At 45.2% G+C, this 27,703-nt stretch overlaps 1 protein-coding gene and 2 long non-coding RNA genes across 3 annotated transcripts in view; 2 read left to right on the top strand and 1 right to left on the bottom strand.

The window, feature by feature from the left end:
* Window positions 1-914: 914 nt before the first annotated feature.
* LOC115541725 (multidrug resistance-associated protein 4-like) overlaps window positions 915-27,703 on the bottom strand; it is a 56,586-nt gene continuing 29,797 nt past the window's right edge. Inside the window, exons 9-29 of the mRNA XM_030353573.1 lie at window positions 15,933-16,124; window positions 14,769-14,863; window positions 11,894-11,980; window positions 11,434-11,530; window positions 10,428-10,607; window positions 10,004-10,141; window positions 9,670-9,707; window positions 9,359-9,465; window positions 8,357-8,503; window positions 7,900-7,979; window positions 7,605-7,755; window positions 7,127-7,246; window positions 6,866-6,976; window positions 6,547-6,647; window positions 5,221-5,412; window positions 4,965-5,120; window positions 4,779-4,868; window positions 4,304-4,476; window positions 4,077-4,182; window positions 2,004-2,138; window positions 915-1,328 (exon numbers count right to left, since the gene is read on the bottom strand). Of these exons, the coding sequence (XP_030209433.1) occupies window positions 1,245-1,328; window positions 2,004-2,138; window positions 4,077-4,182; window positions 4,304-4,476; window positions 4,779-4,868; window positions 4,965-5,120; window positions 5,221-5,412; window positions 6,547-6,647; window positions 6,866-6,976; window positions 7,127-7,246; window positions 7,605-7,755; window positions 7,900-7,979; window positions 8,357-8,503; window positions 9,359-9,465; window positions 9,670-9,707; window positions 10,004-10,141; window positions 10,428-10,607; window positions 11,434-11,530; window positions 11,894-11,980; window positions 14,769-14,863; window positions 15,933-16,124 (2,580 nt within the window). The 3' untranslated portion in view covers window positions 915-1,244. The remainder of the gene's footprint in view (window positions 1,329-2,003; window positions 2,139-4,076; window positions 4,183-4,303; window positions 4,477-4,778; window positions 4,869-4,964; window positions 5,121-5,220; window positions 5,413-6,546; window positions 6,648-6,865; window positions 6,977-7,126; window positions 7,247-7,604; window positions 7,756-7,899; window positions 7,980-8,356; window positions 8,504-9,358; window positions 9,466-9,669; window positions 9,708-10,003; window positions 10,142-10,427; window positions 10,608-11,433; window positions 11,531-11,893; window positions 11,981-14,768; window positions 14,864-15,932; window positions 16,125-27,703) is intronic.
* Window positions 16,914-17,730, top strand: LOC115542517 (uncharacterized). The gene is made up of 2 exons (XR_003976563.1): window positions 16,914-16,959; window positions 17,139-17,730. It is a non-coding gene; the product is annotated as an uncharacterized LOC115542517 (long non-coding RNA).
* On the top strand, window positions 24,967-27,028 carry LOC115542516 (uncharacterized). Its single transcript, XR_003976562.1, has 2 exons — window positions 24,967-26,257; window positions 26,437-27,028. It is a non-coding gene; the product is annotated as an uncharacterized LOC115542516 (long non-coding RNA).

Genomic DNA, 27,703 nt, shown 5'->3' with positions numbered 1-27,703 from the left:
AATGCATTTTAAGTCGATGTTTGCTGCGAGGCAGCAAGATTGCTACCAGCTTTCAGGCTTGTGTATTACTATTTCCCCTTCCTACAGTATGTGTATGTGATATTACTTTTGAAATATTCTTTTTTTTCCATGTCTGATGCCATGTGTTGCAAATAATATTCTACAACATGTAGTGAGATGGAGTGATTGACTTGAACTGTTCTCGTATACAGCCACCTAGAGGTTCTACTTGATTCTGTTCATAGGTTCGAGGTAATGATCAAAAAAACATTTTCAAAGTTATTGTTAATGTTAATACATTGTTATTGTTAATGTTGAAATAAAACTCAACTTATGAACCACTCTCTTTACTGACTTTTACATGTGGAAACTTGGTTAGATCATCAGATTCTTGTATGACTTGACTTGTGACTTGCTTGACCTGAGCAATGATTTGACTTGTGACATGCTTGATTTTCACCACAGTGACTTCGGACTTGCTTGAGACTTGAAGGTTATGACTTGAGACTTGCTTGTGACTTGCACATGAGTGACTTACCCCCACCTCCGTTAAACTCTAGATAGTACATCATTGAACTGGTGCTTTTACCAACATAAACCTTGGATAACTACAAGTGTAACTTGAATTAATAGGTGTTTCTAAGAATTGGTTGCATAAATTCCTAGGAAGTACACAATCATATTTGAGTTATTACCAACCTAAAACAGTTACAGTTACTGCAGAGTACTTAGTTGAGTTGATGGGTAATAGTGGAGGTTTTACTGAGTACTTAGGAAAAATCTGTAAATCTGTAAACCGTTGCTTCATGGGATTCCCCATGAAGCATTGTGACGTCTTACTGGTCCTACACAGGCCTCATGCATGAGTAGAAGACATATTAAAGATGAGGCAAACAGTGTTTTAGTCAGAGATTTGTTTATTTTTTAGTAAACATTAAAATATCATAATTCAAAGAACTCAGCAATATATTAAAAATAATGTTAAAATATAACAATATTTGGTTTACAATTAACAGAAATATCATTCATGATATACAGCGAGATTCGCTTGGTTCAGTTTATGGACACAATTGCTGCAACTCTATAGACTATAGCACACGAGAAGGCGCTAATATGATTGTAAAGTATGTAAATGCTCCTGATGCCATTTTGTGAAACAATAACTTGATGAAGTAAACAAATACCTTTATTTAGAGTTAGGCACTGAAATTCTGGCATGAAGCCAGGGGAAGGGTGAGTGTTTTTTACATGGCCGTCTCGTGGAACACCAGGTTGCCGTTGGTGGCACTGCTGTGTTTGTTGCTGGGGTGACTCCTGTTCTCGTAGGTCTGTGAGCAAGAGGGAGAGGGATTTTGAAACGTTAATTTTGCGTTCTTGTAAAGGAACTAATCCCGGGTTTCTACTCAAAATGCAGCGTTCTGTTGCCGTATCAATATTTGTGACCAAACCCCCATCAGAGCACTAAACTCTGCAGTTATTTTTGTCAGTTTTGAACCTCTTAGTGGACCTTGTACAATATTTTAGATCAGGCTCAGACACTTTCAATGCTTTTTACACACACTTGTTTGTTGTCCTTTACATTGTCTGTATCACATGTCGTAATGCGCTGTAACTCATACCATGCAAATTTGATAGGATATGGAAAATCTTTTTTCAGCACTCATACATTGGGGGTATGAATCTTAATTTTTGTCACCATTTGATCTGGATTCTTGGGAAACAATTCTAATCGAACCGATTCTAGATTAAAAATTGATTCTCGATTCAGTACATAGGGGAGCTTATTTCCTGTTCTACTCCAGGCTCAGTGTGTTAGGAAAGACGGTGTGGCAAATCATGGCATTAAGTGTGCATAAAATTATGTATTTTATGTATTTGAAAAAGTAAAATCAACTGATTGCAATAATTTAAACACAGAACCCCTAATATAAATGAATGAATTGATCTAAACTCACTTGCAGGTGTCTTGAAATTAAGTCTCAATGAGGACCAGCAGGACTCACCTGCTTCGCGGAGGCTAAGAGGTCCTCTGCCTCCTGCTGGCCGGTCTGCTGCACCATCTTATAGAAGATGCCCTCAGGGTCTTGCAGGAGGGTGTAGGGCGCGTCGTAGGCCTGGATCTCCCCCGCGTCGAGCACCTGGCCCAGGAATGGAAATTTACTTTTTTGTCCATCAGCCACCCCTTTTTTTTACCAGCCACTTTTTATACGCTATATATATTTTCTTAATATATGCGTACATTTTAAACAATATAATAGTAACAATAGATAAGAAAAGTGTTTTTCATACACATAATTTTCTCCATCAGAAGTGATTTTTACTGTAATTAGGTGCTACCAAGGAACTGAGTTGAAAATGTTACACTCTTACCGCATATGATAAACAATACACAGGTATCTGCCATATTAAGTCATGTTTATTTCAAAGGTATTATGATGACAAGTTTGGGGATAATTCATCTATACAAAGTATTTTCAATAAAAAACCAATTGACATATTAACAATAAAACAACATGCATGGCTACACCATCATAAGTCAATAGGAACATTTGTTTTTTTATATTTTTATATTATATGTGACTGCATACAAATGTGTCCAAAGACATGGTAACTAACGTATGATGGTAAGCATTATTGGCCCTTAACACTAATATTCAGAAAAAAACACTGCCTCTAAAGGCTATTGGCTTAAGCAATACAAGTAGAGGCATATACTTGAACTTTATACCCTGAACTTTTAAACGTTGCAAACGTGCAAAAACATAATTATATATTTATGTGGCATTCAGTCCAATGTTGAAAATATATTCGGGATTCAGCAGGCCAATGCTGTGGTAAAGTGTGCAAAGCATGATCAAGTGTTTCTTTCTGTTCAATAGATATAACTTTATCGATCCCCTGTAGGGGAAATGTGTTAATGTTTGTCCATATAAAACAATAATGGTAAAAAATAAACACAAAACACAAGGGTAACTGAGTAAGTCAAACCGTCCAATCTGAAGGCTCTACTTAACCACTCCCCCTACTTACTTCCACCAAGGCAAAGCGAACAGAACTGAGTAGGGGAGGGCGTAGCCCAACTAGTTTGTGAATGACCCAGAGAAACGCAACGCAAATTCAATGTGAACTTGTACGAGTCTTTAATAAAATCCCGGACGATTTTGAAATCCCGCCACACATTTTCGCCACACAAGTGTCTGAAAAAGAGGACATGTCCGGGCAAAATAGGATGTCTGGTTACCCGACGTACGGGAAACCCATTTCATTCCTAACTGTAACATTGTTAAATAGCGGCCCAATTTGGTGGGCGCTATCCTGGTAATTTCTCTGCGTGAGAAATATGAAGTGTGGCGTGTGAGCGTGTGCATGGGTTGAATTGCGTGTGTGTCTCACGCTAAATGCGTGAGACTTGAGAGCCCTGTTACTGGTATATTATCCCGGATGTTGACAGTCACAGTTCAGCAAAAGAGGCGTAGAAGAAGAAGGGGGCCGGATGTTGACAGTAATGGTTGTGGAACTGTGCAGCGCCGTATGACGAATGTATTAAATATGCAAATTTCATCAGACCGGACTGGAAAGTTTTACCCGACACAGTGGCGGGTGAAGTGACACAATTCACCCGCCACCATACAAATCCACGCGCAAATGGCGTGTGGCGGGTGTTAATTTCCATCCCTGACCTGGACACACAGTGGCCTCTCAGGTCAAAAGCTGCTCCGTAAAGACAGGTCAGGAACACTAAAGAAGAGCTGCTGCTATGTTTTTTTTCCTTTTGTCAACCCAATGCTGACTTAAGTTTGCTTACAAGGTTGTGTCTGATCAACAGATTTCTAAAGATGTTTGCGGTTGACCAATCAAAGGTCCTCGGATTCACTAGATTCAGCCTTAACGCACGGTTAGTACTCATGGTAACTGGTCAAGAACTGCAGCTTAAAACCAGCATGGGTGGTATAGTACAGTAGACTAAGGTTTCTGTAAGGTAAGGGGAGGAGGTTTAGGAGGAAGAGTTAGGAGGAACAAGCAAGAGTGAGGAGTGGTGGGAGGAGGGGTTGCTAGAGGAGAAGAGGGTCACTCGCCATGATACGGTCGCTGTCTATGATGGTGTTGAGCCTGTGAGCGATGGTGAGAACTGTGCAATCTCTGAACTTGTCCCGGATCGTCCTCTGGATCAGCTTGTCCGTCCTATGGTGGGAAATAAAAAACTCATACTTCAAGAGCAACCGAAACCAAGGGGGAGCAACAGCGGCACCCTGCTGGTCAAACACACTCTACTACAAGCGCAGACTCCATCTCTTGGCAGTACCTGGGGTCTACGTTGGCTGTGGCCTCATCGATGATGAGAATGCGGTTCTTCCTCAGGATGGCTCTGGCCAGACATACCAGCTGCCTCTGGCCCACGCTAAAGTTGGAGCCCGACTCGGCCAGTAGCGTCTCCATCTTGGTCGGAAGCTCCTCTACCACAGACTTCAGCTGAACCTGCAACCGGAGTACACAGAGAACCCAACACACGGAACCACTTCCTTCAAAACACAGAACAACTTCCTTCAACACACATAACTACCTCCTTCAACACAAGGAACTAATTCCTTCAACACACGGAACCACTTCCTTCAACAACCGGATCCAGTTCCTTCATCACACGGATCCACTTCCTTCAACATAGAACCACTTCCTTCAACAAACAGAACCACTTCCTTCAATGTGTTTGTTCATATTGTAACTGTTCTGGAGACAGGGTTTTTGTTAAGGATTTGTGCAGGGGCAGAAGGGCTACTAGCCTCTTGCAGAGAGTTCCAGAGCTCTTCATCAGAGTGCTGGCTGAAAGGGTCCAGGTTCTTCCTCATGGTGTCAGTGAACAGCACAGGATCCTGGGGAACCAATCAGAGGAGACCTCAGCAACAGACCCTCCAGAATCATGTTATGAGCCAGCCGTCTTCTCCCAGAAGCAGGAGTAGGAGGAGTACCTGAGGAATAATGGACATCTTCTGGCGCAGGTCGTGGAGGCCGAGCTCAGAGGTCAGTATTCCGTCCACGTAGATCTTCCCCTGGGGTTCTGCCAGGCGGAACAGGGCCGACACCAGGGAGCTCTTCCCAGCACCGGTCCTCCCCACCACGCCCACCTGAAGGACACACACAGCATAACCAATCACACTACAGATCTCAACCGATCATCCCTGGAAGTTGCAGAGTTGAGGCCGGCAGTCAACCAAGATGTCCCACCTTCTCCCTGGGTAGGAACGTGGCGTTCATGTTACGGAGGACCACAGGCCCATCTGCACTGTAGGAGAAGTTGACCCCGTCAAAGGTCACCAGGCCTTGGCTCGGCCAGTCAAGCGGGGGTCGCTTCTCGGTTTCCCATGGTGCTTCGCTCTCCAGCTCTGTGTACTCCATCACTCGCTCCACTGAGATCATCTTAAGAGAGAGAGTTATGTTTTAATCTGAACAAGGCCCCCAATTTTATACGTGAGGCCGGTTAGCCGTTTCAAAATCATGCGATTTATATCCACATCACAGATTGGGTGAGTGTCATCAAGATGAATGATGGATGGATCAACCCCACTGGTCACCTATCTACTGGACTGTACCAATTGGTAGGCTCGAGTTGGATCAATCTATCATAAATCAACATTCCAATACAGGACCTCACAAACACATCTTAATTGCTAATTGACGCCAGACTAAGTTAGGATCCAGCTGTCCTTAGTATGTCAGAGCAGAGCTTCTGGGGGAGACGGCACAGAGCCTGGGAAAGAAACAGAACTGAAAGAGGCTAGAGTTATGTCTTGTTTCCTCTATCATAGATCTTCTAAGAAAACGAATTTGCGTGAGTGGATAAAGCAAAGGAGAACCTGTTAAGGAAAAGGGCGAGAGAGAGTAAAAGGAAACAGGGTTTATTCGGACACGGGGTAGGTGACAAGCTGGGGCGAAGCAAGCGGTAGTCAGGCAGGTGAGGGTTAGGCAACAGGGAGTCAGTCAGGCAGGCAAGGACTTGGCGACAGGCGGGTAGTCAGGCAGGTGAGGGTTCAGCGTCAGGCAGGCAGTCAGACAGGCAAGGACTCAACGACAGGTGGGTAGTCAGGCAGGCAGGGGTTCGGCGACAGGTAGGCAGAGTGACGGACGGAGAACGGAGGGAAGAGGGGTATCAAGAGAATGGGAACACCGATACGAACTGGGTAGTTGTAAACGACAAACTGGCGCCGGTTGGATGGAGATCCCCGGCTGAAGTAGGAAGTGGAGATTGATGATTGAAGACAGGTGTGACGGAAGTATGAGGTACAGTGACGTCGAGTGGCCACTAGATGGGGGTGTTGGACTGCGTAGCAGGACACGACGTGACAGGACCTCATTGTAGTGCTCCAATGACCGTTCCACACAGTGTTGATTTGAAACCTTTTTTATAGTTAACTATTGTGTGTCAACTTTGTGTACGCCAATTGCGAGCTTACAGATCCCCACAGCTACATGATTGGTCTAAACAAATATGAAGTGAAGGTTCACTCAGATTTCAGCTCTCGCTCTGATGTGTGAGCCTAACAACAGACTTACCAAGTTTTCCACTTCTGCTGACTGCCGGACTCCCCACTGGAACATCCCCACGATGGAGATGGCGTAGGACAAAGCCAACCCCACATCCCCTGCACCAAGGTCTAACAGAAGAACAAAAGCATGACACGTTAAGCCACCAATCAAACATGCATTGAGAACGCTCAGGCCATTAATTTCATAGCTTTTGTGTTGAGCTACCTCAATCCCAAAAGTTTCGTCTTGAACCTGGAACAGAAGGGGTATTGAACCCAGACCCTGGCCGTTCAGAAGTGGTATTGAGCCCGGTACACAGAAAGCCGTACAAGCAGAGTTTTCTTACCATCTCGGATCGACATGCAGGCAAATGTGAGGATGATGACAAAGACGGCGCACAACAGGTCCAGGCGCATGGCGAACCAACGTGTAGTGCACAGTAACAGGTACCAGGTCTCTGAAAGCAAAAGTAAAGTTTGTATCACTAAATTGGACTGGGCCCAGCGGTGTTATGCTTATGTTTGATTTCCAATGTGTCTAATACAAGTCATTTGCACAGTACACATAGTACAGTGATCCATGGCATCAAAGAAAAGGGGCAGGGAACCTGAGTGCAGGTCCTGGTGGGCGTCAAACACGTTCTGGAAGCGCTGCTCGGCTCTGAAGGCCCTGATGGTCCACAGGCCCTGTAGCGAGGAGGACAGGTGGGAGAACATGGGACTTCGAGCTGCAGGAAGGAGCACAAGGAGCAGGAAGTTGACCTCACATAGGGCAGGGAGGTAAACCCCCTCTTGGAGGATCATATCATGTGATACTTGTATGTTAAGCAACGGTGGCACTAGGTCCTCAAGGGTTCCATTTTGGAATACCCGTGGCCCTAACTTCGTGTTCTCTCAACCAATCACAGCATCTTTCAAGTGACAAAATAGACTGGTTAACATGATGGACCACAGCAAAGGTCTTGGCTATTTATGTGCTAGCCTTACACCTGTGTGCTAGCTGTGGTAGTGCTGTGAAAATGAGAAGGAACTGCTGAACAACATTAGCATAAAGACATGAGCCTAAGGCCTGTTGGGGGTAATTACTGGTTCTCTCAAGTCGCTTGATGTCCCTGGAGGTCTTCAGGAAGTAGCGGCGAAGGAACACAAAGATAATGAGGAGCGGTACGACCAGGATTAAGATCCAGGGAACGACTGACGCTGCCACCGCGATCACACCGACCATATGCAGGGCAATCTGCCGGAGACAACACAGACAATTAATTGACTACATTGAACCTTATTTACCCATCCCTATATCTCTGTACAACAAGTGAGGTTGAACACTTGATTCTGATTGCAGCACTAAATGTGTCCAAGGCAATTGGATTCTGAACAGCACCTGGCAGGCGTCCACAAAGGTCCAGGGGAGAACCAAGTCCACCTCACCGATGTCCTTGGAGAACCTGTTCAGAACCCTGCCTGAACCACAGAGAGCAAATGCAGAAAACCACGTCAGGTCCGAAACTCTCAGAGAAATGACCGTCAAAAGAATGTCATTCCTCCAGCCTTCTTTTTTTTCTTTATTGATGGATTTGTTTTGTATTTAACCGAAGCGAATGTGGATTGAATCACTAATATATTTCCTAATATATTTATATTTATCACCTGCATACACCTGCATGCATACATAAATACATAAGGCTTAGGAAATATATATTTAGTATATATATTTAGAAGCATAATCATAATGATCAACAACGGTTTTCCATTATCAAAACAAACACGTTTAAACGTTTGATATACATCTAGACATGAATGACTCCATTCGGATTTCAATAAGAACAAACTTCTCCTACCGATGGGGTTCACGTCGAAGAAGTGCACGGGCGTGCGCAGTATAGCGTTGAACATGCGTTTGTGCAGGGTCTCCGTGCTCTTCACCAGCACATAGATGAAGAGCATTGCCCTGACGAGCCCAAAAATGAGCGTGGCTGCAGTCAGACCTGAAAGCACATCAGCATAGTGTTTTGCAATGACCCCGAGACACATGTGGAGGCACGTTTTAAAAAAAGATTTGGAGGTACCGAATACATTTAATTGAAGTATTTGCTTCATCAATACAGTGTCCCTTTGATCTTCGAGACAACTTTTTCATTGTCTTCGAAAACCTTACACTTTCTGGTCACCACTTGGGACCAAAAGACCAATTTAAGTTTCTCATATGTAGGGAATCTTAACTTCCCTTTCCTGTGTTTTTAGGATTAGTTGTATTTATTTCATGGTCAATGTATATTTTAATGACTCCTTGTGTCTATAGAGGTTTACTGCTGTACCTAAATCAAACACTCATTATTAATGGCAAGAGCTACACCTCTGTTTACCTAATTTGAAAAGGTCCCATTAATGGTTCTCCCAATGGGCGGCGTTTTCATCTTTATTCAGGGTCACTAAACCAATCTAAGTGTCTGCTGACTAACCTGATCGGTGAATGGAATGGATCGCAGCAAATGTGATGCATCTCATTAAGGCAAGCTACTTATCGACTCAAAGACAAGATGGCGCCGACGGGTGAACTACTGATGGTATTGTGTGTATAAGATATCCTTTTTAGTAAACAATCCGTACACTTACAAAGTTATCAATGCCTCATTTTATATGTTAAGACCCTTATTATACTACCAAAGGAGTGTCGGGCTACTTCCAGCCTTGTAAGTGGTTAAAAATAGCGAATACGTTTTTACCATGAGACATGCCCCGATTTTATAGCGTTTTGGTAGAATCGGCTAAAAACAGCCAACATAAGAATGCGTCTATGTGCTGTGTTTGTGCTATGAAAACAAGTTTTTTTTTCCCCTCACCTCCGTAGATTCCCAGGTAAAAGGGTATATCCAACACTTCAGTGGCGTTGTTGGTGTGATTTTGGATTGAAGTGGTGCAACCCGTCAGGTTGCTTTGCTTATCGGCCCTGATGAAAATAAGGTCGCAAACTTATTTTAATGCTGACTTTCGAGACTAGATCCAAATAGATGGCTATTTACAATCCCAGTTTTTATCGATTGTGGCTAATCTTTAAGGTACTCAAGTTCTTAAATGCTATACTTTTATTCAAGTTAGCTGTCAAACCTAAAGTAAAAGGCTTGCGTGAAAACATGAATGGTTATAGATTTACCAATAAGACATCCACCAGTCCTGAAGGACGTAGGCCATCTAGGTGGGCGAAGAGCAGAAACAAAAAAAATAAACAAAGTACATCAACTGTTTTTGATTACAGAAAAATCATTTTTACCGATAATAATCACCATTGACTCACTACTCTTCTACCAGTCACTCAATTGTGTTCATGATGTGTTCATGATGTGTGCAAAGAATTCACGCAAGAAACTGAAAAAATTCTGAATGTGCTTTCGGCACCTAAATAAATCCTTGATCAAGACTTTTTTTGGACGCCCATTGCTTGCAAATGTATCTGCTTGCTAACAGCTGGCGGTGAGCATTTAGCTTACCTGAGCGGATATGTTGACCACAAAGAGCAACAGCAAAACAAAGACGTTAGCTCCAGCACGTATGTACTTGTAGTACATGCCCATCCCGATAGTCCCCTGCAGACGGCTCTCCTCCACAGCTGTCTGGGTGTGTTCTGCCTTTAGAAATGAAACAATAACACCTACTAATGTAGCGGCTTAGATAGTTGCCCTAATGTAGCAGAAAAAATACTTTTTAAGCAGTGTTATCAAAGACAAACCGTGTTAGCATTTGTGTAATGGACTGTGTTATCAACAAGCTATACAGTGTTAGCATGAAAGAGACAGTGTAAGCGTTAGAGACAAACAGTGTTAGTATCAAGCTATACAGTGTAAGCATCAAAGAGACTGACTAAGCATCATAGGCAGTGTTGCGACATCAAAAGCATTGGTGTCAGTGTCCCACCGGAATCTGTTCTGCTTCATCGTTGACCGTGGGTGAGGAGGTGCTGGAGACGGTTCGGCTGCGAGCCAACTCCTCCGACATCGCCTGCTGTTCCTCTTCGTCCTCTTTTTTCAGCAGAGAGGTGAAGTCCAGTCCAGACTTCTGCAGCTCTGTGTACCCCCCCTTGGCCACCACATTACCCTGAGATCGAGACATCACAGGGGTTGGCTAACGTTTCACATTTTACATACATAACACAAACGACTATGACTATCTGGGTTTCAGATCAAATAACAAAATCATTCAAGTTTTTACTTTTCTTACTTTGAATGGCAACATAAAACCCAAATGCTAAATGCTAAATCTGGTGTAAAATGGATCTGGGATATGTTTAGTATGATAATGAGTTGGAGTGTTTGTTTGGGAGCAATAAAATGCATATAGACGCATTCTTATGTTGGCTGTTTTCAGCCGATTCTACCAAAACGCTATAAACTTGGAACAATCGGGGTATGTCTCATGGTAAAAACTAATTCGCTATTTTTAACCACTTACAAGGCTGGAAGTAGCCCGACACTTCTTTGGTAGTATAATAAGGGTCTTAACATATAAAATGAGGCATTGATAACTTTGTAAGTGTACAGAATGTTTATTAAAAAGGATATCTTATACACACAATACCATCAGTAGTTCACCCATCAATGCCATCTTGTCTTTAAGAGTCGATAAGTAGATTGGAAAACACAGAGCTTGCGTGTTGTTGAAGGAAGTCACAAGCTGTGTTCGCCAAGTTTATAGCGTTTGGTAGAATCTGCTAAAAACAGCAAACTTAAGAATGTGTCTATGTGCGCTTTTTTGCTCCCAAACAAACATTCCAACTCATTATCATACCAAATATATCCCAGATCCATTGTAGACCAGATTTCTCCTTTAAGGGCTGTATGTGATTGGTCTGGTTTTGCCATACATGAGCAAACATGACACGTAGACTGCTCTGTGATTCGATGGAGGAGGGGCATGTACAGACCCCCTTAAGAACCAGGATCTGGTCAGCGGCTTTTAGGTACTGCAACTGATGGGTGACCAGGATCCTGGGTTTGTCCTTTAGAATACCGCAGATACACCTGGAGGGGACACACACGCAAACAGAAATGTCTGTTAAGGCGCGAAAAGACCTTGCAAAATATAGGCTACTAGTAGAAGCAGGCTAGTGCAGAATGGGTACCTGGCAGTAATACACAATATTTGTCAGGATCTTTGATGTTTATCCAAAGGTTGTTGAGGCAGAGAGTTGCTGCCAGATTAAGGACAACGAACATGTCCATTTGGTTACTAAAGCCTTGGTACTGCGGGATTGGATTTGCTTAAGTTCCTACCCAGGACTTTCTTCTCTCACCCCAATCCCAGCCACAAACCTATCGTCTGACAGCAAATGAAGGATTCTTATTTTATATTGGATTATTATAAATAATAGTATCAGTGGTCACTTTTCAAACAGGTGCCTTCCGACCTCGGCGTCCACGGCACTGAGAGGGTCGTCAAGGAGATAGATGTCAGCATCCAGGTACACAGCTCTGAGAAGCACACACACACACAATACATACTGTACCATACTAAATAAGTGAGGTGATACAGATACTGTGGTACTACATCAGTCCACCCTGAGGTTCTACGGTACTATAAGCGGTAAAACCTGTGCTACTACAGTACTATAGTAGGGCTGTCAATCCTCCCCTCAAATCATATTCAAATTTCTAATGCTTCTTATGTTGAATATTCGAATAATATTCTAATATTTTAATGTTTTTTTTTTTTTATATCATTATATACACCGATACCATCTTATTATTAGGCCTACGTCCCGCGTCCACTAGAGGGCGCGTCAACCAAATCTGTTATGCAACATTTGCAACAAGTTTTACCAAATCAATACAAAACTTATATAAATAGGCAAGATATAACGCCAGAAATATTCAAGCAATGATGTTTAATGAAAAAGCTGATGTTCAATCATTCAAATACACACACACACTGCTATTTTACGATCTTATTCTTGGCTGTTTTGACCATTGCTCTTCCTCAGCCGCCAACTGTTCTGCGTACTCCGAGTAATGCACTGAATGGAGGTGTGCGCTCATGTTGCTCGTAGTCGAGTGGTACTTTAACGACTTGCAGCATAATTTGCAAATGACGGTTTCTCTGGATGTAATCTTCCCGTTTCTCGATGGAAATCCGAAAGTTATGCTTTCCATCTCTGTGTCTGCTCGCACGCTGCTTCCCACCATCTTGTAAGCATACAATGCCGAACGTCACGATGCACGACGTTGACTTTGATTTGCGTCGTTGCTAGGCAAAAGTTAAATGTAATTCTTGACTTGTCAATAAAATTTGCTAAAAAAATAAATAAAAAAAAGTTTGAACGTTAGTTGCCGCACTCGAATGTTCTCCTTTTTTAAAAATTCGAATTATATTCGAATAGCGAAGTTCGTTTTGACAGCCCATACTATAGCAGTCAACGCGGTTTTTTCTTTTATTACTGTGCGTTCGCAACAAACGCGAAATTTGTCGCCCGTTCGCCTTGTCACCGAAGTTTTGTCGCGCCACACATCATAATCTGTCGCTGTGCAAGTTTTGTCGAATTTGTCGCGCCACAACAAGATAACCACCATTGCATGTCTTTACCTTTTGTGGGAGAGGGAGAGACGTTGGAGGACCCGACGCAGTATATTCATAATATTGTAATGACCACGGAAGAGGCAGTGAATGAAGTATTGAATAGACAGAGATTTATTAGATAGGCCTACCTAATAAACCGTTGGAACACACAAGACGCGACAGGGCGACAGGATCCCATACAAAGTGAACATATAGACGTGTTTCGGGCAAATTTTTCGCGAGAGAAAACGGGCGACAAGTTTTGATTTGTCGCGCCACACTTTTGCCGTGCACAGGCGAGCACGTTCACGAGAATTTGTCACGCGAAAAATTTGCTCAAGTTCAAATATTTGAACTTTGACGCGAATTTCGCGTTATGACAGCCAATCAGCGTTCAACCGCGTGGCCACTGAGTCACATGTGTAACGTAACAGCCAATCAGCGTTAAACCGTCAAACTCAGTGCAGTGCAGTCCGGGATGAACTGCAGCATGGAGGAGAAAGTGAATGTTGGCGTTTGCGACTCCCGGAGCTCTATATATAATATAATAGTATGTAATATAATATTTGTATGCATAATATCACGGCCAAAAGCTCTGTGCGCCTCCGGATGGCCATAGCGCGGGGAGCTCTCATAGGGATTGGGCTTCTCTGGGTTTGTTTACCGGCGTTGCTATGTTTCCGGTCTTGTGTGTTCCAACGGTTTATTAGGTAGGCCTATCTAATAAATCTCTGTCTATTCAATACTTCATTCACTGCCTCTTCCGTGGTCATTACAATATTATGAATATACTGCGTTGGGTCCTCCGACGTCTCTCCCTCTTCCACAAAAGGTAAAGACATGCAATGGTGGTTATCTTGTTGTGGCGCGACAAATTCGACGAAACTTGCAAAGCGACAGATTATGATGTGTAGCGCGACAAAACTTCAGCGACAACGCGAACGGGTGAACAATTTTGCATTTGGTGTGAACACAGTTATGAGAGCTCCCCGTGCTACGGCCATCCGGAGGCGCACAGAGCTTTTGGCCGTGATATTATATATACAAATATTATATTATGTACTATTATATTATCTATAGAGCTCCGGGAGTCGCAAACGGCAACATTCACTTTCTCCTCCATGCTGCAGTTCAGCCGGGACTGCACAGCACCGAATTTGACAGTTGAACGCTGAATGGCTGTCATGTTACACATGTGACTCAGTGGCCACGCTGTTGAACGCTGATTGGCTGTCATCACGCGAAATTCGAGTCAAAGTTGAAATATTTAAACTCGAGCGAATTTGTCGTGCCACAAATCCCCGTGAACGCGCTCGCCTGCGCACGGCGAAAGTGTGGCGCGACAAATCAAAACTTGTTGCCGGTTTTCTCTCGCGAAAAATTCACCCGATACGCATCTATACGTTCACTTTGTATGGGATCCTGTCGCCCCGTTGCGTTTGGTGTGAACGCACAGTTAGGTGAAACGGTAAACCATGGTTAAATTATTGTCAAGGATCTAATGATAATTAAATTTGACACGGTAATGATGACTATTATTTTTATTGTTAAAACCAGTTACCGTTTCATCCCTATTGGTAACAAATGTTTTAGTGATGCCAGGGGAGACGGTTACAGTGGTTGAAACAGCCAGGATGGTATCGTCCTTTGGCTCCACCCCCTGGGTTCACCTCTCCGGGGTTCAGCTGAGGTGAGCATCAGACTCACCTGGCCAGGTTGACACGAGCCTTCTGCCCCCCACTGAGTGTGGCTCCCCGGTCCCCGATCAGAGTCAGGTCCCCGTCTGGCAGCAGCTCCATGTCCTGGAGCAATTGGAAAAGAACTTCAGAACACAAATACACACTTCTTTCACACGGCCTCACGACATATCAGGACTTAAGAAGTATAGCTGAACCCACGTAAAGCCTTACACACTGATACTTCAGTCCTTCTTACAGGACTGCCTAACAGTACTTTGACATGCAGAGGGAAAACTTCACTTTGAAATGTACATAATTTTATTCCGAGGGAGAATGCCTGAGGACACCCATAGAGGGTCCCAGGTCCACCCACCATAGACTACTCTGGGAAACACTGGCAATGCAATAGTGTTGTTTGCGATGTTTATGTGCTTGGTATGCCTCGTTTAGGACTATATTTGGAAACTAGAAAATTGCATTTCCTGCAGAAAATGTGGTGACTGCTGTAGTGCAAGCCAGTGTTAGTGTTACTAGCCAGCCAATCAGGTCTGAGGAGCATGATGAAGCGCAAGAGAAGTAAGATGAGGCACTGGATGGGTCAGTTATGTACAAGATGGACTGCAGAGAGCTGACTGAACCTCATTCAGGAGATGGCATTGGGTGAGTCATGAGGTCTGGATTCATGGATCAAGGATATCCTGATACATGATCATAAATATTCAATCAAGTTTACCTTCCTACATACAAATATATATGTAATGTAAATATACGAGTTGAAGGCGGCAGTAAGTTACCACATAAGCATCATTTGGAGCAAGGAAAAAGCCTGCTCTTGCCATATTATTTGTTTAATTTTTATTTACATCCAGGTAATTAGCAAAAAAAAGGTGCCACAGAATACATGGAAAATTATGCAGTGTTAGGATTGGGGATTACCTAGACTGGGTAATCCTGAACAAAACCTGGTTTGGGCTCACATGGCAGTTTGGAAACTGGTTTCCCCTTTGCATGTCACCATACAGATTGTGAAAGATCCTTAGGCCGTAGTGATGAGCATTAATACCATCATCATCATATCACTGTGTGTACACGATAATAAGTCTTAAAATTATTAGAATTTAAATGTCCTTGAGGGGCTGTCAACAAGTCCCAGGTTGAGCCAGGTTGTCAGGGTGTGGGCGAGACCACTCACCCTCTTGAGGGCGCAGGCTCGCAGCACCTCCTCGTACTTGGCGGGGTTTAGCTCTTTGCCGAACAGGATGTTGCTGCGGATGGTCCCGGGGAACACCCAGGGCTGCTGGCAGGCGTAGGTAAGCTGACCCTTCACCTTGAGCACCCCCTTGTCAAGGGGCAGCTCCCCCAGAATGGCACTCAGCAGGGAGGACTGAGGGAAGGAAGCAAGGACAGGTGTTTCAGTTGGAATGGTTGAACTTGACGAAAAATTGTTCTTCAATGCTGTCCACCTGCCACAGGGAATAATACACCTAACAAGCAATGGTTCTTATACCTAACCTGGGTTGTATGACCTGCCAACTGGTCAGATCTACCAGCCATTAGCAGGAGGCAGGAGTTCATTTTACGACTCTGTTCTTAAGGCTTTTGGATGGAGGACAAATTAAAAATTCCTTAATTATAAAAGAACAATGACCAGACAACACCTTTCCTGTATAAAATGCTGAAAGCGCTATAGTGCAAAGTGAGGTTGAAAAGATGTTTGTATAAAGTGACACAATTTAAAACATAACTTTGAATAGCTTAAATCAAGTTCAAAGATTTGAACAGAGGGTTATCCTTATCTTGCCCTAGGCGAGATTAGGGTTCGGCGACCCAAAAATAATTTTATAATTATTATTTTATTTTTATTTTTATTCCTTTGGGGCAACCGCCTATATGGCCTATGCCTATAGCCAATTAAGCCTCAAACCATAGATGATCAGTGTTCCGAATTCCCCTACTTATTTGTTTGATATTTTTTAATTCTGTCAGGCAGATAGTAATGCGCCCTTACCACTAGGTGGGTTCCTTTTCCATTTGTAAACATATGTAACGGGTATAAGAAATACTCTGATTATTTTATTGAAATCCCTGCAAAAATATGTATATCGCCTGTATATTGCCTTGTAATGAGGGGTTCAATTGCGCCATCTGCTGGTACCTCGAAGTCTACATACATGACCGCAACCCGAGTGCTCTTAGTAGTCTTGTAGTTCTCTGCTAGGGTAAGTCACGTTCCGATGTTGCTTTGAAAAGTGTTATGAAAAGTGAAAAGTGTTATGTATTATTATTATCGAAGCTAACGTGAGATTTATTCATGTTATCATTTTCGTTTTACATTGATTGTTGCTCACGTTGGTAGTGATATTGTTTCGCACTGAGGTCAATGTTATTTCCCCCGTAGACTAAACCAGTGGAGGTGCTAAACTACAAATTGTGTATATGTGTGTCTACCACTCATTACAGGTAATAATTGTGTTGTAATTGTGTGTTTAAAGTGTCAGGACGTTTGCGTTTCGGGTTTTGTCGGCCAGCATGTTGTCCGCCATGTTTGAAAAAGGGACAACATGGCCTTTGTGATTTGATGGTCACCACTAGTGGGTGCTGTTACAGTTTAATCATTTATTTGATGTTGCGTCTTGCATTTAGTATTTTTCTATTGATGATTTCATAAATATATAAAAAAGAATGATGTTTGTTAAAAAACTCATTCAGAATATATTGGATTGAATTCATTGTAAAAGCAGTAACGTTAAAACCCAGTTAAAACCACTATACGATCACATGTTAAAAAGTATTCTGTTAAAAACCATTTTAAGTCACATCTTAAAATGTATTTGTCATGTATGTCATGTAATTGTAAAAAGATGTAATGTACTTTAGTAGTCTTGTAGTTCTCTGCTAGGACTAAACCAGTGGAGGTGCTAAACTACAAATTGTGTATATGTGTGTCTACCACTCATTACAGCTCAGCTATAAAGGATCACATCATCCTATCCAGCCTGTGTGTGGGTTCTTGGCGGGGCGGGTACACATCAGTTACATTGGTGCCGTGACCTGAGAACTTCTATCAAGCTCGTCGAACCGCTGACCGTCCTGCCTACCACATCGTTCCATGAAGCAACCAGTTCACAGTATTTGCAGGTTCACAGTTTACAAGGGTAGCAAATATTGCAGTGAAGCTCATTACTATACACTGTACAGTGTGTCACAGTGGCACGTATAATTTTATGTGGCATAGCAGTAACTGTCACACAGATTGCTGATTTTTTCTACCGTTTTGATTCATTTGCTATTTTCCTATTGATGATTTCATATATTGGGGTGGACTGTACTGTTTTGTGCCAGACATTTTGAAACATGTCATTTCAGAGTAATCAGCTTTTCCCACGGTTTGGCACACCCATTCATGTTGGCAGAGGCAGGGGTATGCCTACTCCTATCCCCTTTTCTGTTGATAGTTTTACCTCCTCACCTCATCCTCATCGTCATCCGCTTATCCGGGGTCGGGTCGCGGGGGGAGCAGCTCAAGCAAGGGGCCCCAGACTTCCCTTTCCCGGGCCACATTGACCAGCTCTGACGGGGGGATCCCGAGGCGTTCCCAGGCCAGTGTTGAGATATAATCTCTCCACCTAGTCCTGGGTCTTCCCCGAGGTCTCCTCCCCACTGGACGTGCCTGAAACACCTCCCAAGGAAGGCGCCCAGTGGGCATCCTTACCAGATGCCCGAACCACCTCAGCTGACTCCTTTCTAAGTAAAGGAGCAGCGGCTCTAATCCGAGTTCCTCACGGATGGCTGAGCTTCTCACCCTATCCCTAAGGGAGACGCCAGCCACCCTTCTGAGAAAACTCATCTCGGCCGCTTGTACCCGCGATCTCGTCCTTTCGGTCATCACCCAGCCCTCATGACCATAGGTGAGGATAGGAACGAAGATCGACCGGTAGATCGAGAGCTTTGCCTTGCGGCTCAGCTCTCTTTTCGTTACAACGGTGCGGTAAAGCGAACGCAATACCGCCCCCGCTGCTCCGATTCTCCGGCCAATCTCACGCTCCATAGTACCCTCACTCGCGAACAAGACCCCGAGGTACTTGAACTCCTTCACCTGGGCTAAGGACTCATTTCCTACCCGGAGTAAGCAATCCACCGGTTTCCTGCTAAGAGTCATGGCCTCAGATTTAGCGGTGCTGATCCTCATCCCAGCCGCTTCACACTCGGCCGCCAGCCGATCCAGTGAGTGCTGAAGGTCACAGGCCGATGATCCAATGAGGACCACATCATCTGCAAAAAGCAGTGACGAGATCCTCAGACCACCGAACTGCAACCCCTCCCCACCACGACTACGCCTCGATATCCTGTCCATGTATATCACAAACAGGATTGGTGACAAGGCGCAGCCCTGGCGGAGACCAGCACCCACTGAGAACGAAACTGACTGGCTGCCGAGAACACGAACACAGCTCTCGCTTTGGGAGTACAAAGATTGGATGGCCCTGAGGATAGACCCCCTTACCCCATACTCCCGCAGCACCTCCCACAGTTTCTCCCGGGGGACCCGGTCATACGCCTTCTCCAGATCCACAAAACACATGTAGACCGGATGGGCATACTCCCAGGCCCCCTCCAGGATCCTTGCGAGAGTGAAGAGCTGGTCCGTAGTTCCACGTCCGGGGCGAAAACCGCATTGTTCCTCTTCAATCTGAGGTTCGACGATCGGCCGAACCCTCCTTTCCAGCACCTTGGAGTAGACTTTACCAGGGAGGCTGAGAAGTGTGATACCCCGGTAATTGGCACACACTCTCTGGTCCCCCTTTTTGAACAGGGGAACCACCACCCCGGTTTGCCACTCCTTTGGCACTGTACCCGACTCCCACGCAATGTTGAATAGGCGTGTCAACCATGACAGCCCCTCAACACCCAGAGCCTTTAGCATTTCTGGCTGGATCTCATACAAATTGTGTATATAGTGAAGTTTGGCATTAGTCTCCGCAGTGGCAAAGCCCCAGGGATAGTTTTACCCCAGGTGTTAAATTGCCCCCATTAGAGGCAGTTTCCAATACTAGCGTCCATGATGCAGCTGACCAGCACACTAGCTCCCATTTGCCTCAAGTCACGTCTACGCCAAATCCTATTAGTGACAACTCTGAGGGTGTAGCTGACCAGATGAGGAATGTCATTCAGGAGATAGGTCATCAATTAGCTGACAGCATCATGTCGCGTATGCAGTCACACAACACAGTAGCTCCTGATTTAACTGTCACACAGAATGTGACGAGCACACTGAGTCAGCCTAGCCGTGTGTCTGATGTATCTCAGGTTCAGGTTGTCACACAGAGGAAGGTTAAGGAACCACCATCATTTGTAGGAGATGGGTCAGATTCAATCAAGGTGCATGAATGGGAAGATCTGATGAGAGCATTCATAAAAAAGAGTAATGTGAGAGTCGAAGAGCAGGCTGAGGAAATCCTTGTGCATTTGAGGGGGAAAGCTAAAGATGTAGTGAAGTTTGGCATTAGGAACAGTAACATTGATATGCATGCTCAGCCTGACATGATTTATGGTCTCCTCAGAAAACACTTTAGCTGTACTAGGTACTCTGCTGTCCCTTTAGCTGACTTTTACTCGACTTTGCCTAAAGACCAGGAAGACCCCTATGACTACTGGCTGAGACTAAACAGAGCAGCTGACCTCGCCGTTGACTGTCTGAGAGAGCAGGGCAAGACGCTGGACAACCCTGAAACGGAGGTGACTCGCATGTTTATTAGAAACTGTCCCTGCAAAGACCTGGCCCTCACTTTCAGGTCCAAGACCATCGAGAAGTGGTCAGCATGTGAACTACTGGAGGTGCTGAACGAGTACCATGCCGAGATGAGCTGCAAAGCAACTCCCCCGGTACATGCTGTGAAGAGGATGGACGTTGCAGTACACACAGCTGAGGTGAGCCATAGCACGGCCCCTGGCCAGAGTAGTCACGTGCCACCTCAGGCCCAGAGCCCTCAGTATGTCCCCCTAGCGGAAGTGATGGCTATGTTGGAGAAGGTTCTACTGCGTGGGACCTCTGACCAGTCACAAATGAGGAGGCGAGCTCCACCCAAGCGTCCTGAGGACAGAGTTGACGGGTTCACTGACGTGCCATGCATTATTTGCAAAGATGATGGTCACAGTGCTTTCTCTCATTGCCGGGAGAAGAGGCTCTGCTTCAAGTGTTATGCTCCAGGCCATTCGCGCCGTTACTGTCCAGCAAGGAGGACCACTCCACAGCCTCAGGAAAACTGACCAGTCTGCACACCAGGGAGGACTGTGCAGACCGGCTAATTGAACCTCCCACCAGTTATGAGGAACCCGACATGCTGGATATTAAATCCCTCTATGAGTCACATAGCAGTTATATTGGCAGTACAGTAATCTCATCCAAGAAACTGATCTTTCAGGGATCCCAGAGGATAGCAGAGACTGACAGCTTGTTCTACACACCTGTACTTGTGAAGAATGGCCCCACTTTCAAAGCGCTGTTGGACAGCGGGTCGATGGCCTGTACAATAAGTGAATCTGCTGTTGAGTCCTTGCTGCAGCAATACCCTGACATGAAAAGAGACACAGCTGATGATTATGTCATTGTAGGTTGCGGAGGTCACCGCGTTTCCCCCAAAGACATGTATGACCTTGATGTCACCGTTTACGGATGCAGGATGATCGTTCCAGTAATGGTCGTTCCTGGCCAGACAGAACAAATGATCCTTGGCAGCAATGCTATCAAGCATATTCTAACTCAACGAATGAAGAACACTGACGGCTACTGGAGGCTAGTTTCCTCACCCGACAATGGTCAGACTGATGACCACTGCCAATTCCTGTCGCTGCTTTCCAATACAGAGAGATGGAGAGGTGAATGCATTCCAGATAAGGTGGGAACAGTGAAAGTCAAGAGTTGTGTGACACTGAAACCACAGAGCGAGCACCTTGTCTGGGGCAAGTTACCTGAGTCGGCTGTGATGTCAGTAGGTAGTACTGTGGTCGTTGAACCGACCCAGTCTAAAGCCAGACCCAAACAAATCCTTGTTGGAAGAGTTATTACTCCACTTTGGGGAGATCGATGGGTGCCTGTTAAAGTTATTAATCCTACAGACAGAACTGTGGTGCTGAGAAGGAACGCCAAGATCGCAGATGTGTCCCCCTGTATAGCAGTAGAGGACCTGCCTAAAGCAGAGGAGGTCAAGTGCAACATGCAGTGTGTGCAGAGCGAAGATGTGCATTTGAGGTCAGAAGAGGACATGGTGCATGCCATGGAGGCTCTGGGACTGCAAGACGTTGATCTGAAGTCATGCGAAGTGTCACTACAGTGGAAAGACAAACTTGTTCACATCATTGAACAGTATGAGTCAATCTTCTCCAGACACAAGATGGACTGCGGAGAGGCTAAAGAGTTTGTGCATCGCATCCACCTCGTTGACGACAAGCCGTTCCGACTACCTTACCGACGCATACCACCAAGCCAGTATGAGAAACTGAGAACGACTCTGAATGAGATGGAAGAAAAAGGCATTATTCAGAAGTCGAGCAGTGAATATGCATCTGCACTTGTTCTCGTATGGAAGCGGAATGGAGACCTCAGAGTATGCACTGACTTCAGATGGCTCAACGCAAGAACTGTGAAGGATGCCTATCCACTGCCGCATCAAGCAGATGCTCTAGCCACACTTGGTGGAAATGCTCTATTCTCTACGATGGACCTGACATCAGGCTTCTATAACGTCCCCTTGCACCCTGATGATAGGAAGTATACAGCATTCTCGTTCGCCCTTTGGACTTCATGAATATAACCGTCTCCCTCAAGGACTTTGCAACAGTCCGGCTACCTTCATGAGGATGATGATGTCCATATTCGGTGACGAGAATTTCACAAGCCTGTTGTGTTACCTCGACGACCTGATGGTATTTGCGCCTACAGAGGAAGTTGCACTCAGACGCCTAGAGATGGTGTTTGCTCGCCTCAAGGAGCACAACCTTAAACTCGCACCCAAGAAATGCTTCTTCCTCAGAAGGACTGTGAAGTTTCTTGGGCACGTCATCAGTGAAGATGGGGTTCAAACAAACCCTGAAAAAGTGAGAGCCATAAATGATCTACAAGTCACAGGACTCATGGAGTCCGATGGGAAAACGCCTTGCCCTAGTAAAATCAGATCGTTTCTAGGCATGGTGATGTACTATCAGAGTTTCATCGAGGCATGTTCTGCGAAGGCTAAGCCGCTGTTCAGACTCACAGTTGAATCTGGTGCTCAGCGCAAGCACAAGAGAGGTCGCAAACCTGTGAAGAAAGGAGGTCCTGTGAAACTGACTCCTGCTGACTGGTCCGACGCATGCCAGAATGCGTTCGAGACACTGAAACACGACCTCATGACAAGTGTCACCCTAGCCCACCCGGATTTCAATGCCCCGTTCATTCTGGCTGTCGACGCATCCTTTGATGGGATTGGAGCTGTCCTGTCCCAACTGCCACCTGGTGGAAAAGTAGCCAGACCTGCACACCGCCTTGAATTTCTTGCCTTGAAATGGGCGGTATGTGACAAATTCAGCCACTGGTTGAAAGGCAGGCACTTCACCACATGGACTGACAATAACCCCTTGACATATATTCTAACCAAACCCAAACTTGACGCGTGTGAGCAGCGGTGGGTGGCGAAGCTCGCTGCTTACGACTTTGACTTGAAGTACATTCCCGGCCCAAAGAACATCGTAGCCGACGCCTTGAGCCGTGAGCCGTTTCTCCAGTCGTGCGTGGGTCATCGCCTTGTCACCGAGCCTTATGCCTCACTGTTGGACCTGGTCAACGGTGTGACTGACAGAACCGTACAAGAGGTGTTCAGAGTGTCCAACAACTGTCAGGCTGTTGTGGACGACGGTGGTGAAGCATCGGACGAGCCAGTGCGGGGGGCAGTTACACCCAACACCAGAGGCTCAGTCGCATCAGAGGAAGTTGCTGCCATCCTCAATGCTCAGTCCACTGGCGGTGTGAGTCACGTGATTGGGACAGATGCTGCCTTCAGTCTTCTGCAGAAGGAAGACCAGTCTGCTGCACTCCCTCAGAGCCAGCTCGTTGGTCAACAAGAGCAAGACAGCACGATAAGCAGGGTCATGTACTTTGTACAGAGACACAAGAGACCTACCAAACGTGAGAGAGCTGTTGAGTCACGTAGCGTGATCAAGCTGCTGAAGCATTGGAGTAGACTAACCATACAGAATGGCATGCTGTACAAGATAAGGAAAGATCCCCAGGTGAACAAGAAGATCTTCCAGTTCATAGTACCTGACTCATTGAAACGGAAAGTCCTCCAAGGTCTCCATGACTCAGCAGGTCACCAAGGCCAGCATCGTACCTTGTCTCTGGTGAGGCAACGATTCTTCTGGAGTGGCATGGAACGTGATGTTGTGAACTATGTTCAGTCCTGCCAGCGCTGCATAGTAGGGAAGACACCTGAGCCACACAGCCGTGCGCCACTCAAGAACATTGTCACCTCTGAGCCTATGGAGTTGGTCTGCATAGACTTTTGGACTGCTGAGCAAGGGAACAAGTCTGTGGATGTTCTAGTTGTGACTGATCATTTCTCCAAGATGGCACACGCCTTCTTGTGCAAGAATCAGACTGCCAAGCAGGTTGCTCGTCGTCTCTGGAATGACTTCTTTCTAATTTATGGCTTTCCTCGGCGTATCCATTCGGACCAGGGAGCCAATTTTGAGAGCAAGCTGATCAGGGAGCTTCTAGAGATGGCTGGGGTGCAGAAATCCCATACGACTCCGTATCACCCCATGGGAAATGGTGTCACAGAGCGATTTAACAGGACCCTGGGAAATATGATTAGGTCTCTTCCTCTTCAGTCCAAAGCAAAGTGGCCACAGATGCTGCAGCAACTCACCTTCTGCTACAACTGCACAGAGCATGAGACGACAGGGTTTGCACCCTTCTACCTAGTGTTTGGGAGAATCCCTCGTCTCCCTGTCGACGTCATGTTTCAGCATGCTCTCACCAGTGACACTGTTGTCAGCCACTCGGACTTCGTGTCCCGCCTGAGGAAGGATCTGCATGAAGCTGCTCAGATTGTGCAGAGGAACAGTCTCAAGGAACAGACTCGCCACGCCAAGCTGTACAACCGCAAGGTCAAGGGCTCACCTCTCGTCGTTGGAGACAGAGTGTTGTTCGCCAACAGAGGTGTGCCAGGAAAACACAAGGTTGCAGACAAGTGGGAGTCGACCCCATATGAAGTCATCTCAGTCAGACCTGAACTCAATGTCTGCAGAGTCAAGGATTGCCTGACAGGCAGAGAGAGAGTCGTTCACCGGAATCTACTACTCTGTGTCAGCTTTCTGCCCTGCGAGAGAGGTGTGGACAGTGGGTCAGAACACTCAGAATGTGACGTAGCTGCGCACAGTAGTGATGCATGTCCTGATGTGCCTGACGTGATGGAGGACAGTGATGTTCGTACAGTGAGCTGGCTGATGCAGACAAGTGAAGAGGAAGTCCATTCAGAAGAGGAGGATGGCTCACTTGACCGGAGGTCTGATGTTGCCCAGTCTGACTCTCTCTCAGTCGCCGCTTCCAGTCAGGACAGTCAACAAATACCTGCAGAAGATGTTGACCATGCTGCTGTCGATGGTGCGGAAGGCCCACCACAGTGCTCTGAAGGCATAGTCCCTGACACAGACGTGACCCCTCCCGAAGCTGTTTGTCCAGATGAGACCCCTTTGGACACTGACGCTGCTGACGTGTCCCCTCCTGACAATATCCCCACAGACATTGCTCCTCCTGACAGTAACCCTCCAGACATTGACTCCCCGGACACTAACGCCCCTGAGACAGCCATTCTTGACACTGACTGTCCAGACAATGACATTCCAGGCCCTCTAGCTCAGGTGGTTTGCACACAGCCTGGCCGTTATGATCTCAGGGATCGTAGTTCCATGAAGCTTCCCCAACGCCTTATTTGTCAGATGAATGAGCAAGTAGTAGATGAGGATTCTGTGTCCACAGTATCAGTTAGTACATTGTTTCAGTTCTTTAGAGATGCACTTTCGGTTTGAGTATCAGGGTTAAGCTAGTATTTGACCAGAGATGAGTCTAGGTAGTACTTGAGGCTACAGGGACAATGTTTTGCATTTCAGAGGTGTAGCAGGCATCTCTGAGTCTGTGTTTAGTTAGGAGTTTGATCGCCTCTTTTCTTTCCACACTCCTTTTTGGGAGAGTTTTAGAACTGACATGCACTCTAGCTTTGTTCCTTGTAATGCACTGTTTTTTTTTTTTTTTTTTTTTTTTTTAGGATTGCACTCCCATATTTAGCAGAATTTCAGGGGGGTGTATGTAACGGGTATAAGAAATACTCTGATTATTTTATTGAAATCCCTGCAAAAATATGTATATCGCCTGTATATTGCCTTGTAATGAGGGGTTCAATTGCGCCATCTGCTGGTACCTGGAAGTCTACATATATGACCGCAACCCGAGTGCTCTTAGTAGTCTTGTAGTTCTCTGCTAGGGTAAGTCACGTTCCGATGTTGCTTTGAAAAGTGTTATGAAAAGTGAAAAGTGTTATGTATTATTATTATCGAAGCTAACGTGAGATTTATTCATGTTATCATTTTCGTTTTACATTGATTGTTGCTCACGTTGGTAGTGATATTGTTTCGCACTGAGGTCAATGTTATTTCCACCGTAGACTAAACCAGTGGAGGTGCTAAACTACAAATTGTGTATATGTGTGTCTACCACTCATTACAGGTAATAATTGTGTTGTAATTGTGTGTTTAAAGTGTCAGGACGTTTGCGTTTCGGGTTTTGTCGGCCAGCATGTTGTCCGCCATGTTTGAAAAAGGGACAACGTGGCCTTTGTGATTTGATGGTCACCACTAGTGGGTGCTGTTACAGTTTAATCATTTATTTGATGTTGCGTCTTGCATTTAGTATTTTTCTATTGATGATTTCATAAATATATAAAAAAGAATGATGTTTGTTAAAAAACTCATTCAGAATATATTGGATTGAATTCATTGTAAAAGCAGTAACGTTAAAACCCAGTTAAAACCACTATACGATCACATGTTAAAAAGTATTCTGTTAAAAACCATTTTAAGTCACATCTTAAAATGTATTTGTCATGTATGTCATGTAATTGTAAAAAGATGTAATGTACTTTAGTAGTCTTGTAGTTCTCTGCTAGGACTAAACCAGTGGAGGTGCTAAACTACAAATTGTGTATATGTGTGTCTACCACTCATTACAGCTCAGCTATAAAGGATCACATCATCCTATCCAGCCTGTGTGTGGGTTCTTGGCGGGGCGGGTACACATCAGTTACACATATATAATCAGGATAAGTAGAAGTAGCCAAACATGTGGATGTCCAATAAGTTTCTTTCCCTTCGAGTGTGTGAGTTCATTCGCAAGTTGAAAAAAAGTAGGATGACTCAAGAAAGAAGCAAGTATCCATTGGGGAACAATTGTAGTATAAACTGGGAGCAACACACACAAACGACAAGGCTCAACAAACATAGTTCCAATCAATGAATCATTTTAGCGCCAGTAAAACAAGAAACAAGAGTTATTGGTTGAAGTGGGAACTTCCGGTTTAGCGACTAATGGAGTGAGACACACCTGCGGGAGCTCCTGTGAAACTCTTTTAATTTATCGTGTAGGGCCTTTTTCACAAACTCTCTTTTTCCGCATTTCGACTTCACAAGCTCATTGTGACTGTATTATAAGCCGTTATGCCTCCAAAACTGAAAAATACGAACAACCCGGCGCCTACACAAATGAGGCCTACCCCCCAGGCTACATGCTCCCTGGGGAGTAGTGAGGCCGCCCCGCCGCGGGCGCCCGATAAGCCCTCCACTCCAGAGAAAACCGCCGCTGTTTCGAACATGACCTTTAAGGCTGAACTCCTCGCCGCTCTTCGAGATGAGGTGGTGGGCATTTTTAAGGCAGAA

The sequence above is a fragment of the Gadus morhua genome, chromosome 4 (assembly GCF_902167405.1).
Source record: "Gadus morhua chromosome 4, gadMor3.0, whole genome shotgun sequence".
Classification (NCBI taxonomy): domain Eukaryota; kingdom Metazoa; phylum Chordata; class Actinopteri; order Gadiformes; family Gadidae; genus Gadus; species Gadus morhua.
Note: the sequence above shows the minus strand (reverse complement) of the source record. Positions and strands in the feature narration are given on the sequence as shown.